At 33.8% G+C, this 17,901-nt stretch overlaps 2 protein-coding genes across 6 annotated transcripts; both read left to right on the top strand.

Annotated features, from left to right (window-relative positions):
• The first annotated feature begins 7,819 nt into the window (after positions 1 to 7,819).
• Positions 7,820 to 14,518, top strand: LOC107423689 (U-box domain-containing protein 32). Of its 5 annotated transcripts, none has more exons than XM_025072988.3 (11): positions 7,820 to 7,956; positions 8,032 to 8,425; positions 9,189 to 9,307; positions 9,623 to 9,744; positions 10,445 to 10,549; positions 10,910 to 11,034; positions 11,135 to 11,265; positions 11,664 to 11,813; positions 12,430 to 12,957; positions 13,181 to 13,930; positions 14,120 to 14,518. In XM_025072988.3, the coding sequence occupies exons 2-11, from the start codon at positions 8,209 to 8,211 to the stop codon at positions 14,297 to 14,299; spliced, it is 2,427 nt and encodes an 808-aa protein (XP_024928756.3). In that variant the 5' UTR covers positions 7,820 to 7,956; positions 8,032 to 8,208; the 3' UTR covers positions 14,300 to 14,518. The 5 variants fall into 5 exon arrangements, with proteins under 5 accessions (XP_024928756.3, XP_024928753.3, XP_024928758.3 ...); XM_025072985.3 differs by having other exon boundaries at positions 9,186 to 9,307; positions 11,667 to 11,813; XM_025072990.3 differs by having other exon boundaries at positions 7,821 to 7,956; positions 9,186 to 9,307; positions 10,910 to 11,028.
• Positions 14,519 to 14,835: 317 nt separating this feature from the next.
• On the top strand, positions 14,836 to 17,646 carry LOC107423559 (uncharacterized protein At3g49055). The gene is made up of 5 exons (XM_016033137.4): positions 14,836 to 15,993; positions 16,371 to 16,447; positions 16,605 to 16,716; positions 16,817 to 16,933; positions 17,234 to 17,646. Exons 1-5 carry the CDS (start codon positions 15,019 to 15,021, stop codon positions 17,573 to 17,575), a joined length of 1,623 nt encoding a protein of 540 aa, XP_015888623.3. The 5' UTR covers positions 14,836 to 15,018; the 3' UTR covers positions 17,576 to 17,646.
• Positions 17,647 to 17,901: the final 255 nt, after the last annotated feature.

The raw sequence follows: 17,901 nt of genomic DNA, 5'->3' as shown, positions 1-17,901 counted from the left end.
AGCATCTAGTGCTTCGTTTTTGTTATTAAGCAAGTAAAGATACATGTATCGTGAGTAGTCATCTATGAAAGAGATAAAGTACTTATCTCGGTATGCATCCATTTCTGGACTACATATATCCGTATGAATGATTTCCAACAATTCAAAACTCCTCTTGGCACCCTTCTTTGACTTGTTAGTCTGCTTGCCCTTAATACAGGTTATACAAGTCTCAAAATCAGTAAAATCTAAAGTACTAAGTACCTCATCATTTACCAACATTTTAATTCTATCAATGAAGATATGTCCTAATCTCCGATGCCACAACATAGAGGATTTCTCATTCACAGTACATCGTTTAATACCAACATTTCCATGAACGTGCATAGTAGCATAGTTTTCATCATTTTGTAAATTGAGAAGAAAAAGATTATCAGACAAAGTACCATAACAAACAATTTCAGATTTATTAGACAAACGAAAACCAGAATCTGAAAAATGAAATGAATATCCAACTGATACAAGTCTGGAAACCGAAATCAAATTTCTAGAAAAACCAGGAACATAAAATGTTCTTTCTAAAGACAAAATGAAACCACTATTTAAAACTAGCTTGCACATTCCAACAGCCTCTACATGTGAGGGCATCTTATTTCCAGAGTAGATGCTTTGCTCACTTCCCACTGGCTTCCGCAAGTCTATAATCCCTGCAAGGAATTGGTCATATGGATTGAAGAACCAGAGTCAATCCACCAAGTGTTTTGATTAACATATATCATTTGGATTCATAACAAACAAGTGAAAGTTGAGTACCTTTCTTGTTAAGCCAGTTCTTGAACTTGGAGCAATTTTTCTTTAGGTGCCTTTTCTTCTTGCAAAAGAAGCACTTTAACTCCTTCTTGATGTCCGATTGGGGAGGAATCTTACTTTTTCCCTTTTATTTGGCTTGATCCTTTTTCTTTCCTGGAACTATCAAGTTCACTTTCTCACCCTCTTCCATTGCCAACCTTCCCTCCTCTTGTACACACATGGTCAACAGCTCATTAATTGACCATTTATCCTTATATGTATTATATGAAATCTTAAAAGGACCATATTGCTGGGGCAGAGCACACAGAATGTAGTGAACCAGGAAAGTTTCTGACATTTCAACTTCCAATACTTTCAGTTGAGCCGCTATATCCCTCATGCGCTTGATATAATCACGCATGCCTCTAATCCTGATGAGCTTTATGGATGAGAATTGCATAATTAGGGTGCCTGCTAATGCCTTGTCTGAAGTCACAAATTGAGCATCAATAGCCTTCAGCAATTCTCGAACATTGCTGTATTGCTCAACAGAACCCCTAATAACAGCAGATATTTTGGTCTTTATGAACACGACTGAAAGGCGATTAGATCGCTCCCATTTTTCATAAAGACCAACTTGGTCTGGAGTACTGGTTTCAATAATCTTAGGAGATTCATCTTTCCTAATGGCATAGTCAATGTCCATTGTAACACCCCGTACCAAAAAATATACATGATTAAATAAGTTTGACCAAATTGACTAAGTTTGACCAAATGAACAATATATAGGTTCAAGTTGACTTTTTCAATAGCCAATATTTTTTGTTTGACTGAGGTACCATTGTGTAGATCTCTTCGATATGAGTTCATAGACTGGCAGCATGCCAAATTCTGAGTTACGGATAAAAAGTTATGGTTCTGAGAAGTTTTAAGCATTAGTTTTATATCAGTGTCCAAGTCAGTCTCCAATTTTTATCTTTTAGTGACCCAAGACTTTATATAAGCCTAGTAAGTGTGTCAAACAGGAAACAAAGCCCAAAATACCCATTTCTTCCCCAAAACCTGAGAAATTCTTTCTTCAGACCTGTAGGTCCGAATTGGGTCGTTTCGACCCTTTACCGTCGAACTAGATCACTGTCGTTTTGCCCATTTCTGGAAAACCACCACTTACACGCGCCAGCCAACTAGAAAGTTCACTTGAAGGTGAGCTTAGTCGTGAAATTTCATAACAAGAAGCGGCCGGACGCGCCCAGATCGGGCCAGCGAATTCCGCGGCAGCTGGCGAGGTGGGTCGCCGGATTTTCTCATTTTTCATGCCAACCCATACATCTTTTCCACTATTTTCGACCCCTCTGAGCTCATTTCCATGGTTATTTTGTCCAGATTCCTCACCGTTTGAAAGATCCGACAACGGGAAGTTCGGCCGATGCTTCAACAGTGTTTTCCGGCCATCGGAGGAAACTTTGGACCAAAGTGAGCATACTGGTAGTTCCTTGTCTATTGGGCTTCCCGTCAATATAAAGTTTGTGAATTTTGGAGGTCGTTTGATAATTTTTCCATTTTTGGATCAATTAGTTAATTTTCGGATAAGTTGGGGACTGTATTTGGACAAAATGGGTCAAATTAGTTAAAATTGGAGTTGAATTAGTGAAATTGGATATTATTAGGACCCATTAGGTGGTTCGATTTTGAAATAATAGGCTTCGGGTGAAAATCCTTAATTTTGGGTACCGGGTCCTAAGGACACGCGGTATAATTGGACTATCCAGTGTCCAATTTGTGCAATTTTGTAGTACTGTAAATCATTTTGAGATATTTGGGCTATACAAGTGTCTCTGGTTTAGTTGTTTGGAGCCTGAGAAATATTTTATTATATTACAGGCATTCGAGTTAAGCCTGGAGGCGATCCTATAGAGGAGCAGGCGTGAGCATCTACAGTACTGTGAGTGGTTATATCATTTTTAAATGTTTTGGGTATATAGTATAATATATGTGGTTTAAATATTTTATGTATATACCATTTGATTGAAATGTTGTTTTATGCATATATAAATATTTACTTTCACATATATGTGTTATCATTTTATATGACTTTTGATAATATTTTAAGCGATTTTCAATTTTAATGGGTCCATAAATAAACTTGTGGTATTTAAATATCTTGGTAATTAAATTGAGATTTTAAATCATTTTGGAAACCATTTGGTTTGAGAAACCAGATTGAAAATTATATAATTTTAAGCATGATCAAATATTTTATAATTTTATGTGCTTAAAATTGGTTTATGGTGAATATATTTCACTGTGGTATTTTTGATTTTCATATGAAATGATGTTTTAAGATTTTTGAAGTATTGAAATAAGTGGTGGAAGTCTAAATGTTAAATTATGATTTATGATACAGTATCATTTGGAAAAGTATATATATAATCTTATAAGATTGTTTCAAGGATAGTATATTGGTTATTTTTAAATTGATGTATCATATAATGCCAATATCTTGGATCAGTATTATATTATATTATATTACAGCGCACTGGGTTTACCATGGTGCCGTGAGTTTGGTTTCATCCAACGGTTATCTATTATTACCACAGACTGTGAGGTCAGGTTTATCCGTCGTTTTATTATTATTACCACGGTGCCGTGAGGTTGGTATCATCCAACAGTTTATTATTGCCACGGACCATGAGGTTAGGTACGTCCGGACGGTTAATTGATATTTCCACGACACCTTTCGTATATTGAGGGTCGTGAGATGGGTGTCTCCCACGGGTTACAGATTAGTATATCGTTTGGTACATTGTGTACGTTTGAACATATTGTTGATTTAAAACATTGTAGTGATTTCTGCATTTTCATATTTATTTGGTGGAATTGTATTTATTATATTTTATGCTCAAATATTTATAACTTGATTTGAGACATTTTATAATATTACAATGAGCGGTTATTTTATATTTGAGCATCGATTTTATGATATAGTAAATTGGGATACAAGTTTGGGTTTTGTGAAATAATTTTTAAATGGGGAACTTTTCAAATGAGTGGAACGAGAGGTCTTGAGAGAAAGATTTTTCAAAAATAAATTATTATTTTTCTATTATACTATGCCATTCACTGAGATTTGTTTATCTCACGTTTTATTGTTTTAAATTTGTTCCCCTAGGCCCAGGCAGCTAGTAGCAGTCTACCTCGTGCACAGCTTATCACTTGTTTCCTTTCACTACAGCAGCCGTATTTATCCTTTCTTTATCTATTGTTATCTTCTGGACTTATTTATTACTTATTGTACTCCTAAACTTCGTTGACACTCTTAGAATGCTTTGATTTTAAATATGGAACTCAGTAGAAACCATGGTACTTATGTGTGTAATCATGGCCTGTAGTACAGTAGGCCGGTTGTGGACTTTATGCTGTTGTGGACATATATATATATATATATATATTGAAGTATTAAGGTTAATGCTGGTGTTTGATTGTCTACGTTTTAAGGTGAAGTTCCATTGGATATTCTCTAGGGATTGTCTAATGGGATTTCCTTAGGCGGGATCACCCGGGAGGTCCTGTGAGGATTCTCGGGACGGATCTTGTCATCCATCCACCCTAAATGAAGGAGAATCCTTTCCTTCCAAACCTTATAGTTGTCACCCTTAAGTTCAGGAACATCGCATTTCATATCAGAGAAATTAACAGGTTGAATAACTGCAATATTTAAAACATACATGCTCATTACTTATAATTTTGAGACTACAAACAACAATTTCATGTTTTACCAATGTAAATCATGCTTTAAATTAATAAACCTAATGACATAAAACTTACCTATGGGTGAAAGTCCTATTCAATTAGATTCTTTTAGTAATTGCCTCATGATAAAACTATCAAATTATGCTCATTTTCTTAATTCCTGTGGGTAGATTAAAAAATATAATTTGATATTTTATCCTAATTAAACATACAAATATAATAAAATTCCTGTGGGTAGATTTTATTATATCACATATGATTAACTACAACTAATGTTATAATGTGATCCTTAAACTTAATATATAATCCTAATTAATTAAAGATGTTGTGGCTAATATCTAATTAATTAAAATCTTTGGATCACCATCATTACCCAATTCACAATAATGAACTAAATATTTGCATAAAAAAACATAAGTAATGCAAATAAATTCAATAAATATATATATGCATAATATTATTTAATTGAATTTTGCATATATATCAACAACAAATTTTATACACACAAAAATAAATAAATAATATCTACATACAATAATTAGAATCCAAATGTTAGAAAAACTATATCGATCCAAACATACTCAATATTTCTATATAGCAATTAGATCAATGCGGAATTAAAAATTGGATCGAAAAAACGTACTTTCAGCCATTGCTGTTGCCTCGTAAACACTCAAGGATATTAGAAGGTCTTCTAAACCTTATTTCTCTCTAAATTGATGGTGTATTTTTTAAATTGAGAAAGTAGGCTTAGGGAACCCAAAAATATTGTATGCACAATCTTTATGCATGCTCTGCCCATCACAGAGCCATTCCAAAATGCGTGCAGTTAATGGGTGCTAAATTCATAACGTTTTGAACATTATGGAATAACAAAAATTGTGCATAAGGATGGAATAAATGTGGACCATTATTATTATTATTATGGAGAAAAACCAACATTTCATTGTATTAGGTAAAAGAGATTCGAAGTAGAATTATTATTATTTAAAAAATATTCTTCTTCTTCTTCTTCTTCTTCTCTCTCTCTCTCTCTCTCTATATATATATATATATATATATATATTATATAGATGTATATGGAATTAAATTCCTATTAGGACGATTTTATGATTAGGTTTTTAATCTAGAATTTAAAATTAAAAAAAAAATAAAATATTGATTTTGTGATATATTAAAATTTTATTTAGAAAAAAATTAATTTTATCAGTGTCTAATAATTATTAAAGGCAATTTAAAATTTTAACAATTAAAACGATCTAAAAGTTGAAAAAAAAAAATCCTAACATTCTTTTTTATATGAGCTTAATTGTATATATAATTATTGTAGGTAGAAATTCATCATCCTGTATTTAATATGATATGAAAAATAGGATAGAAAAAAAAAAAAAAAGGCAACTTATGGTAAAAGAAAATAACATAAGTTTACAATTTATTGATTACCCAAAAAAAAATATTATGACAAAAAACTATAAAATATAAATTATGATATTATTAATGAATCTATCATTTTTATCGATCTACCCACTAATTTTGATATGAAACGATTAAAAAGTCCTTCAACTCCCATCTACTTCCTTCAGTATCATTTGCCAAACACATTATAAAAACTGTTCTCCATTCCTTCCTTCCAATTTCATTTTCTTGCATAACAAAAACCTTTTAAAGTTTTACTGAGGTGGCCTACAAATTATAGTCAGATGTGTAAAGGTCAATCAAAAGCCTCAATGTATTGAATTTTACAATAAACGGATGGGGGGGAAAAAAATTAGATGGTCCAAAAATCTCATATTTTTATATAATTATTTCATAAAATTTTGATACGTAATAAAAATTGATTGATAAAATTTAATATTTTAATTTTTTTTATCGTTTGTAAAAATATTTATAAAAAAACCAAATGAGAATAGAGAGTTCAGAAACTATTTAATTTTATCTTTAAATGGAGGTTAATATTTTTCTTTTTAGTTTGTGTCATTGTCCAAAAATCGTATTTGTTGGCTTCATCCAACAGTATACATTTTTAAGTATACAGTTTAAATTTCAATCTGGATGAAAAATGCGCCTCTTCTGAAATTGTAGTATTATATATATATATATATATATATTTATATATATTGTCCAATGACCTCTGTCAAAAAATAATAATAATAAAAATTGTAACGCGTTGTCCAAAACCAAAAAAGACGTTCATTCCATTTTGGAAATGTATTTGTTGGCGACCGAGCGTATTTCTTGGTGAAAAGTCAATCCCATCCCTCCTACCCTGTCAAAAATTTCCTCCACCAGTATACTTTTCTAATTGTAATACATCCTTGGGCTTGTATTCAATTTACCAATTTACAATGAAATATGTCCAAGATTATTCAACAATAATAATAATAATAATAATAATAATGAGAAAATTCCTTAAAACTACGCAAAATTAAAACAAAACTTTATTGAGTGTCCTATCTTTCCTACCAAACTTTCACTTTCTCTTTATTTCTTTTAAATATATATATATATATATATATTTTTTTTTTAAAAAAAAAATATGAAAAAAATATTATATATTTGTAGTTTTAACTCATGTGGCTCCATTCACTGCATGACAACAGCTAAAACAATTTGAGGGATAATGACCTTCACAATAAAATACTCACTATTTATATTAATTAAATCCAATAAATTTTGTTTTAACTATAAAGCCGATCGATTCGAAATAAGCATGCAGTGCAGTAAAGAAAAATGCAAAGCTTTAAATGAATTTGCAACTTGTAATCGATCAAATGGCAAGTAAAGTAGGAGGAAGTTATAATAAATTATACTATATGTTTATTATATATTAATGATCCGGCCAATTAATAAAGCAAAAAGCCATAGCACTTCATAGAAGGCTAATCGGTCCTTGCAAAACGACAATGCATTTAAAGGCAAACTTACAATTTACGCGATAAAGACCTTCTTGCAAGTCACCGAGTGGAGAAAGTTCGAAAAGTAGGACTTATTCTTTTGCTGAATATTTATTTCTTTCTGTGGCCCAAATATTTCAAAACCAACGTTGAAAAAGTTTGGCAAACGCCAAAGCTACGAAGCTGGTGCATCATTTTTGGTTTTTTTTTTTTTTTTTTTTTTTTTTTTTTTTTTTTTTGGCATACCAGTAAAATATATATATATATATATAGATATAATTTTTTTTTCTGAGCTTGAATTTTTCTAGATTTTTCTTTTTTGATGAATCTGTAAAGTCAAAATCAAGTGAAAAAAAAAAAAGAAAAAGAAAAAGAAAGGATTTATTGTTGGGTAAGTGGACAACAAAGGGAATTCATTACTAAATCAAGAGGGTCAATGACGTAGTTAATTGATCTTATTCTTACTTTACACAACGAGTTTTCAATCGGATTGGAAAATTCATGCTACGAAACAAGTCAAAGGATTATAATATTTCATATTTTGGTAATTATAATGTTTATCGTTTATATTTATTTTTGTATTTTTATGAAAGTATAATATATAAATTTTGATTGCCAGGTGGATGTTGCATTTGTTCCTGGGGACCTTTGTGAAATACACACAAAATACACCGTGGTATGTTTTTCACAACTTTAACGATGAAGCACTTTATAAAGTCATTTTTATCTCAAAAGTGAAAAAAGAAGTGCTGGTGAAGAAGATAGAGATACCAATGACGCGCGTAGTACAGAATCAATGAAATTCGGTGATTTTGTGAGGATGGGGAGCGTCGTAGATATCGTAGAAGAAGATGAAGAAGAGCATGTTTTGGATGTGGAAGATACTATTTTTGTTGCTGTAGGGAAGGACGTGAAGCAGAGTGAGACTACGCTGTTTTGGGCGGTTCAGAATTTTATAGGCAAGAATATTTGCGTCCTCCATATCCACCAGCCTTCATCTGAGCTCTCGCTGCGTGAGTTTTTTTTTTTTTTTTTTTTTTTGAGATTTTTAAACATCGAATATGTTCGATTTTTCTGAGCTGCTTGTTATCTGTTTGGTTGATTTTAGTTAAAACTACTTTTTTTTTTTTTTAATGGAAATTTTTTTGTTTGGAATCGGTGTGTTTGCAGGACCCGGAAAAAAAATGTGATTCTGATTTTGTTTATATTTTTGTTGTAATTTTTGCTTAAAAAGGGGGAAAAAGGCAAGGATTTTAGAAATTTGTTCCCCCCCTCCTCCTTCTTCTTTAAGTCAATTTAAGATATCATATTTTGATTTATTTTATATTTTGGAGTTTGTAAAGTGGAGAGAAGAGAACGAATTAGATGCAAAAAGTTTACATTGATTGGTTAAAGTGAAAATCTATAATTTGGAAAGAAATAAAGGGGGAAAAAAAAAAAAGGGGATTTGTTCGTTAGTGATTTACTATCATTTTTGTAGAGTAGTGAAATCTCTGGTGCAGAGATTATATGAATGTGATTCTGATTTTGTTTTTTGGGTGAGAACATTTGTTTGTCACATTCATTGAGAAGTACTGATTCTGACGGAGGACATGTGTATGTGCATTATATAGAGTTATAATGAACTTGTTTACTTTGTCATTAATGTTGCTTGTGTTAAATAATTTTTCTTTTTCAGTTGGTAGTTCTCATCTAGCTGTTGTTTTTATAGTATTAGATTGGTTTATAATATATCATTCATTGTATGTTAACTCTGATTTCTGTTATTTGCAGCAGATGAAAATCTTCCTGCCAATAAAATGAAACAACAAACAGTTAAACAAAGTCAAGAACTCGAAAGACAAAAATTACGTGACCTGCTAAATGAATACCTACTTCTTCTAGCTCAGTCAGGGGTATAATGTCCTTTCATTCTTTCTCTTGAACAATTAGTTACTCTCAGGTGGATGCACTGAATTTGAATCTGTACTTAGGTTCATGATATTCTTCAAGGGAACATATGGGGCATAGTTTTTTTTTTTTTTTCCCTCTCTCTCTCTCTCTCTCTCTCTCTCTCTCTCTCTTTAGACTTAAGTTTCTGCCTCAACAAACTTGTTATGAGTTTAAAATGTGCTTATTTTATATGCATTATAGAAATCTTTTGGAATACTGAATAATGCCATATATTAAAACTTGTTTGTTTCTTATCAGAAATTGCATTGTTTCTGTAGGTGCAGGCAAATGAAGCATGGATTGAGATGGACAATGTTGAGAAAGGGATTGTTGAAGTTATTGCTCAGCATGATGTTAGATGGCTTGTCATGGGGGCTGCAGCAGATGAATACTACACTGAGTAATATTTACTTGCCCTTCACTTTTTTGTATCTGCAGTTTTATTTGGTGGACATATGCTGTGTGATGAATCTGAAGTGCAAAAATGCACATAGGGTTGTCTTAAGGAGGCTTTTTGATGTAGTTCAGCTGGTTATGAGTTCCCAAGAAAACCATTCAACTTCATCAATGACTGTGTCAATATTACTTAGAGAATATACATTTCTAGATATCTAGAACTTTCATGGTCTCATGTAGATGTTCATGGAAAAAGTGAATTGCATAGTGGAGAGGATAACTAGGTGTATTATGCTTATATGGGATATAGGCACCAATGTTCATTATTTAATATGTAATTGGTATGGATATCCAATAAAGAGAAATAGGAGCATCCTTACCTCAATATTTTTCACTTAGTGGATAATAGCCTCTATTTCATTGGAATTTTATCAGACTACTTCTATGGAAAAGATGTTATTTTAATGATCTTACTGAGGGTTCAAGAGATAGTTTCTGATTTTTGAAATTTATTGTTCTTTCTTAAGTTACTCTTTTAGTCCTATTGCTAGTACGTCTATTTTACATAAAACTGTTAAACCGCTTTTAGTAGTTTTGCCCTCTTATTGAGAAAAAATCTTTTGACTATTGGCTGAGTTCTTTGATGAGAGAAATTAGTGCAATCATTTTTAAGTTAATTGACATTTTTCATTCTGAGATTGCAGGAGACTGGCAGAACTAAGGTCCAAGAAAGCAGCTTTTGTATGTCAACAAGCAGCAGTTTCCTGTCATATTTGGTTTGTCTGCAAAGGGCACCTCATATATACAAGGTAGGTAGTTTTTGAATGAACAAGATGATTGATGGGCCTACTTTCTCATTGATAATCATTAGATTTTGAATCTTGATAACTGAGATTGCCAAATTTTATTATTTTTTTTCCTGCATGTCTTTTGTTGGCACACCTGCCAGCAAAAGTGGTTTCCTTTTAGATTTCTAATTTCCAGAAAAGAAAAAATCTAAAATGGCTGCTGCGATGATTTTGTACATACAATATGTAACTGATAAGTGTTTCATTATTGTGTCGGCTGCCCTTCTCACCATCCGCCATAATTATATACTTTATTTTTATCCTTAAATCATTTATTTTTGCACTATAATAAACACTAATATCTTGAGCATATGAGAACAGGGGAGACAGGAAACAAAGATCTGAAACAGAAATTGCACCTCCTTTGCTGCTAATGAATTCAGCTACCAGAATGGAGCAATCTGAGCACTTCAGATCAGATTCAACTCATTGGCTTACGGGTCCGGGTACACTTTTTGACAAAACTCTCTTTTAGTATGCTTGTTATACTGTGTGCTGTCCTATAAGATATACTAGACGAGTTAACTTTGTTACAGAGATATGCAGATATAGGGGAAGATGCAAATGAATTGGAAGAAATGTCAAGAAGGTTGAGTTCTAACTGCTTGGCACATTCTAGTTGGTCCACCAGTACAATGGATGACACTTCAAAGCTGATAACTTTGCTCTCAGTTGAGGTGAGAGAAGATTATTCAACTGCATCCTCATTGTGCAGTCCCCAAATGAAGTTTGCATGCATGATCTTTTATTTTGCTTGGATGTTGCTAGAATATTTTATGAGGGAACCGATTTTTCATGCATACTATTATTTCAAGTAACCAAAAAAAAAAAAAAAAAAAAAAAACTATGAAAATATGAAATCTTAAAATTGTAATGCTAAGAGTTGGTTTTCATTTTAAATTTAATTTCGTATTTGGAGCAGTTAATAGAATACATTTTGCAAATAATAATTCACGGTAGTAATCTTTTTAAGGAAAGGTTTTCTGTGCCCTAATGAATATCATATTCCAGTAATTAAAGCATGACTTTTTAGGTAAAACGTTTGACTACTTATGATAGTTCTTACATTTTGCAGCAGTGGAGAGACTCAGAACAGGCAGTTTGTGGAAGTTATCTTGGAGTAAAACGAGATACCGAGGACAGTAAAAGCTCAAAATGGAAAGAATTTGAAGAGGCAGTGAAGCAATGGAAAGAGAAAGAAAATATTGTGGAGGCCGAATGCAAGGTAAACATTATATTCAACTTCTCTCTTTTCTTGTTCTTGTTATTCGTTGCTAGGAGATGATAGTTTCCAAAAGTAATGTTTCAGATTAGAATCTCAAGTCTGAAGAAATAATACTAATAATTTAAAAGATACTTGCCTGAAAATAGACGATTGCAGAAAATAAAAGCTTTCTGCATCTCAGAACAGAATGAATTATTAATGAACATTTTTCTTAGATCTTCAAAGGATGTGGTTTATACTATAACTTTTTGGCTTATCTTAAAAAAAGTAAAAAAGTAAAAAAAAGTAAATGTTGTGTTTATCAAGATGTGAATTTCCTCCTGATTCCAAAAACACAAGCAAAAGAACTCCTGATCAAATGCAATTGCAGCTTCTGTTTTCAAGCTTAACTTGTTTTGCTGATATAATGCACATTTTCTCTTGTTGTCCTTGTCCCTTTCTAAGATAGGTCACTGTTAAGTTTCCTACTAGCACCACCAGAACCAGTCTATCTGCAAGATGTAATGCCTGTTCATGTGCTTCTTTATATGATTATACCTACCCCATAATAGATGCGATTGAATTTAAAATTTTGACCAAAAAATTTGTGGTTTTCACTTTTCATTCTTCCTAACAGGCAAAAGCACTTGAAAGCTTGTGTGGTAGAGAGATGAGTCAAAGAAAAAAGATGGAAGAAGATCTGGCAAGAGTAAAGGAAGAAGTGGAAATGATGAAGGATGAACATGACGAATTCATGAAAGAACTGCAGGTGATCGAGAAAGAAAAGTTAGTGCTCAAAACCCAAATTGCTGAGTCCCAAAGTGAGGTGAAGGAGTTGGAGGAGAAGATCATCTCAGCTGTGGAACTCTTGATAAGTTTTAAGGAGAGACGGGATAGGTTGCGGATAGAGCGTGAAAATGCAGTCCAAGAAGTTGAACATCTTAGAAGATTGATAAGAGGGGAAACTGCTAGTTTTGATAGGTCAGAATTCCCAGTATTCTCTTTCATGGAGATCAATGAGGCAACCAATGATTTTGACCCGTCCTGGAAGATTTCTGAAGGAAGGTATGGAAGTATTTATAGAGGGATTCTTCGCCACATGCATGTTGCTATAAAGATGTTGCCCTCATATGGCTCTAAGAGCCAGTTTGACTTCCAACGTGAGGTAAATCCTATTCCCAGATTTATACAGTGCTTGATATTTTGTTCAAAATCCCACCAAGTCTATTTCACTAATATGCATTATGATACCAGGAGATTAAAAATGTTGGAATGGGTTTGAAGTAAACTTTGCTTCATCAATCAATATCAATTTGAAATAACAGCCAAAATATTATTACTCTTGAAATTTTAACATAGTTTCCCTTTGCTTGATTGAATTTCATCAGGTACAGATTATAAGCAGGGTAAGGCATCCAAATTTGTTAATGCTTGTAGGAAGCTGCCCTGAATCTAGATCACTAGTCTATGAGTATCTTAAAAATGGCAGCCTTGAGGATCACCTTGTCCGCAAACACAATACTTCTCTTCCATGGCAAATTCGAACATGCATTGCTACTGACATATGCTCTGCCTTGATCTTCCTTCACTCAAATAAGCCTTGCATTGTTCATGGAAATTTGAAACCCAGTAAAATTCTCCTTGATGCTAATTTTGTCAGCAAACTTGGAGACCTGGGTGTTGTTTCTCTGATCCAGAAAAATGAGGATCTGGCTGATTCAACCACAATATCTAATGACACAGATGAAACCTCTGTGTATTTAGATCCGGAGTATCTACAGACTAGAAAGCTTACACCAGAATCAGATGTCTACTCATTTGGAGTTATACTATTACAACTATTAACTGCCCAACCACTTCGGGGGCTGGTGAAGGATGTGAAGTGCGCACTAGAAAACGGTGACACAAATGCAGTGTTAGACTCTTCAGCTGGGGACTGGCCACTAGAGCAAGCTGAACTGTTGGCTCACTTGGCATTGAGGTGTTGCAATAAGGACCCAGCGAATCGGCCAGACCTTGTGTCTGAATTATGCAATGTCCTTGAGCCAATGAGAACTTCATGTATTTCCTCAGAACCATGTGTGGTTTCCAGGAAGCTTCAACGGACACCCTCCCATTTTGTCTGTCCCATTTTACAGGTAATCACTATCTCCCATTTTGTCTGTCCTATTTTACAGGTAATCACTAAGTATGTTGCTTTGCATTTTCGGTAGAACATGGCTCAACTTTAGTTAACTTTCTTTCTACCACCACTCTTTGCTTCTGATCACGAACAACATGGGCACGGCAATTTCTCATGACTGCTTCTATTTTATTTGCATTTGCAGGAAGTCATGACAGATCCACATATAGCAGCAGATGGCTTCACGTATGAAGCAGAAGCAATAAAAGGATGGTTGAAAAGCGGCCACGACACTTCTCCCATGACAAATCTGAAACTTGAACACTGTAATTTGGTCCCCAATTATGCACTTTGCAATGCAATTCAGGAGTGGAAACTACAATAATGGGAAAAAATAATTTAAAAAGAGAAAAGGAAATTGTACATTCTATTACTTTTTCCACTTAACCATTGTTAGTATGGGATTTACACACCGTTTGAGCCTTTGATGCCAAATCGGTTACTAAACTTCTTTACAGTCTATACCAATGTAATACTAGGCATCCCAGGATGTACAGGAACGGTTATTTTTGTACCAAGATTAATAGATTACCATTTTATGAGATATGGTATGTAATAAGAAGAAATATATGGATTTTTTTTTTATTTTTTTTGAAGCAGAAGTTTACAAACTGCCATTGAGCATAAAAGGCCCCTGTTAATGGTCTGCATGGAATAGAAGCATGTAAGGTCTTTTAAGAAATAAAAATTAAAAAAAAAAATATAAACACTCTTTAATCAAATAATGCAAAGAAGAAAAAAAAGACCTTATATTATGTTCATACAATGTAGCATTACTAAATAGTTCAAATAACATTAAAAAATATATGTATATATATTTTTTGATAAAATTAAAATATTTTTCCTAGTAAACATGTTGATCGAGATTTAAAAAAAAAAGAAAAAAAAAGAAAAAAGAAGTCCCGCGCCAAAGCCAAACACCTACCATACCATCCTTCTCAACATCTTTGACTGGTAGGTCTGAAACTCTCTCTCTCTCTCTCTCTCTCTCTTTCTCTTCGCACTTGTCATGGATATCCCTAAAAATCCACTGCTCTACCCGTCATGGAAAACACGTCAGAAGAAACTCCCACAGAAATCCATATCAACGGCCCTGATTCACCGTCTCCCACGGAATTCTCCGAACATCATGATCTTCACGCCGAGCTCGACTCTCTTCGCTACTCACACCAAAGCCTCCTATCGACCTCCGCGGCGATGGAGGAAAGCTTGAATCTCCTCCAGCAGGAAAGAGACAAGGCGGTGATTAACAATGCCGATTTAGTCAAAGCGATCGGCGAAATTACCAGCGAAAGGGACACGCTTTCCGAAAGAATTCGCGTACTCGAAGCTTCTCTAAGAGAAAAGGAAGATGGGTTCGCGATAAGGATCGAGCAGGAAGAGAATCAAAAAGAGAAGCTTAAGAAAGAAGCCGAGCTTTACAGAGAGAGAATCGAAAGCTTGGAATCTGCGAGAAAAAAAAGCAATGGTTTTCTGCTAAAACTCTCGGAATCGCTCCGTCTGGCAGAGGAGAGATTGGTTAGGATCATCGATAACGTTGTTGAAGAAGAAAAGGTTGAAAATTGTGCAAAAGAGAGTGATGGGTTGGGTGTAGAATTGGAATCGGACGAAGAATTGAAGTCGGTTTCGGAGGAGTTAATGGCGGTCACGAAGCTTGCGGGAGTGGCTGAATTGAAAGTGAACGAGTATAAAGAATCGAGGAAGAAGGAGAAGAGGGAATTTGAGAACAGCGTGGTGAGCTTGACGGAAGAGAATAGGGATATAAACAGTTTGCTTAGGATTGCTTTGGTGGAGAAAGAGGCTGTGGAGAAGAGGTTGAAGGGGAACAGTGAGCAGAAAAGGGTGGCAATTTTGCAGATTGCAGAGAGAGGGTTGCAGAGAGTTGGGTTTGGGTTTATGAAGGGAAGTGGGAGTGCTGAGAATTCGTCGGAGAGTTCAGGGACTAAGGTGGATTCTTCTGGGGCTAGTGCTGGGTCTAAGTCAGATGGTAGTGAGTGTGAAGAGGAGGTTGTAAGCCTGGTATGTTCTGCTTCTGTTCCTTTTTTACTTCAAATATATATATATATATATATATATATATATTTTGTCGTTTAAGCTAAATTAGCTAGAAGGAAAGAGTGCTTTAAAGTGCTGTTGGATTGAACTTTTATATTGCAATTTACGAATTGTGTTTATAACTAGTGATGAACAGCAACTGTTTTGTTAAAAAAACCATGAAAATTTTATTGGTAATTTGTAAGCTTGTTGTTAATTCGTCAATGTTTTTTATTGATTTGATGCACCTATCTATGTCTATTTATCCTAGTTTGTTCTGGCAAATAGCAAATCTACTTTTGAGCATTGGATATTTGCCCTACTCTGAGCATTGTTCTGTTACTTGTGATTGTTCTTGTCAGGCATCAACCGTGGAGAGGATAATGAAGAAATTACGGCTTGAAATCACTCAATTGAGGAGATCTTTGGAAGAATCTAGGTATGAAAATACTGATGTTATTTTTACAGACTGGGTCAAAATAATGGTAATATTGATATGTGGTAAAACGTCTCAAAGAGCAACATATTGAACCTGTATATATACTTGAGTACGTTTTGAGTGGTTTTCTGTTACTTAATTACCGACTCTTTGCCAGGTCAGACACTGAGCGCCTACAGAGTCTTACGGAGAAACAAGCTCAAGATATTGCTGAAAACATGCTATATATCAAGGAGTTAGAAGATAGAGAGAGGGTGTTGGCTCAAAATGTAGTTCTTTCACTTGCTAAGAAATGCTATTATTGTTGTTTACTCTGCATTCCAGCACTCTGTTTCTTCCTTACTTATTCTCTCATTTTATGACTGTAAGGTTGAGGAACTCCTGATGGAAGTAAAAGAAGCTGAAGCAGAGGTTGCTAGATGGAGGGAAGCTTGTGAATTAGAAGTTGAAGCTGGGAAACATGAGATTGAAGAACGTAACAAAGTGGTAAAAAGATTTATCCTTCCTTGACTTGGGTTTGTTAGTTACACAGCATCATTTCTGATTATTCAGAATTTAATCGAATCATATATAAGGGTCATAGTAATTTCGTATTTCCTTCTATTCTACATGAGAATTCTGATTTATTTTTATTGGCAAAGAGATGACGAAATAGATTCATTGTTCCATTCTAGTGGATTCGAAAATGAGAGAAAGAACTAATGCCTCATCCCACTAATTGTTACTTTCCTTTTTTTTTTTTTTGGTATTTTTCCTCATTTATTTTGTATTAATTCTCAAAAATAGGTTTCCATTCTTACCCAAGAACTAGAGAAAACAAAGACTGCTTTGGACATATCAAATCGCAAATTAAATCTAAAAGAAGAACTTGCAGCTGCTGCCATGGCTGCCCAGGCAGCAGCAGAGAAGTCCCTGCAACTGGCTGACAACACAGCTGCAGGACTCCGCGAGCGGGTAGAAGAGCTGTCAAAACAATTAGAAGAAGCAGAGAGCCAAGACCGTAACAGACACAAGATCAGACACTTATGTTGGCCATGGCGAGCACTCAAACTGAGCACTGCTACTACGTACAATAGAGCGAAGAATGTAAGAAGGATGCTGCCAGAAATGCAAGCCTTGCTCCGTTAATGTCTGTGTGAACTTTATAATTTATTTCAGTTCTTTCTTCTTATGAAAATTTATTTATATTTGTAGCTTCTCTTCATTGTTTTTCTTTTGTCCACCCACATTTTTCTTGGTTAGTGGAAGTTCTTCTAGTTGATTTGTGTAACTAGAAATTTTTTTTTTTTTTTATTAAAGAAAAAAAAAAAAAAAAGAAAAGAAAAGAAGAAAAATTCAGAAATTATACGCGCAACCATTGCAAATGCTATCCAAGCCATTGTTAACAAGTACTGATATTTTTTGGAAACATTTTTTTCAATGGAAAATATTGAAACAGTTTGAAATGACCAATT

The sequence above is a fragment of the Ziziphus jujuba genome, chromosome 8, assembly GCF_031755915.1.
Source record: "Ziziphus jujuba cultivar Dongzao chromosome 8, ASM3175591v1".
Classification (NCBI taxonomy): Eukaryota; Viridiplantae; Streptophyta; class Magnoliopsida; order Rosales; family Rhamnaceae; genus Ziziphus; species Ziziphus jujuba.
The sequence above is the reverse complement of the archived record's forward strand: the minus strand, read 5'-3'. Positions and strand labels throughout refer to the sequence as shown.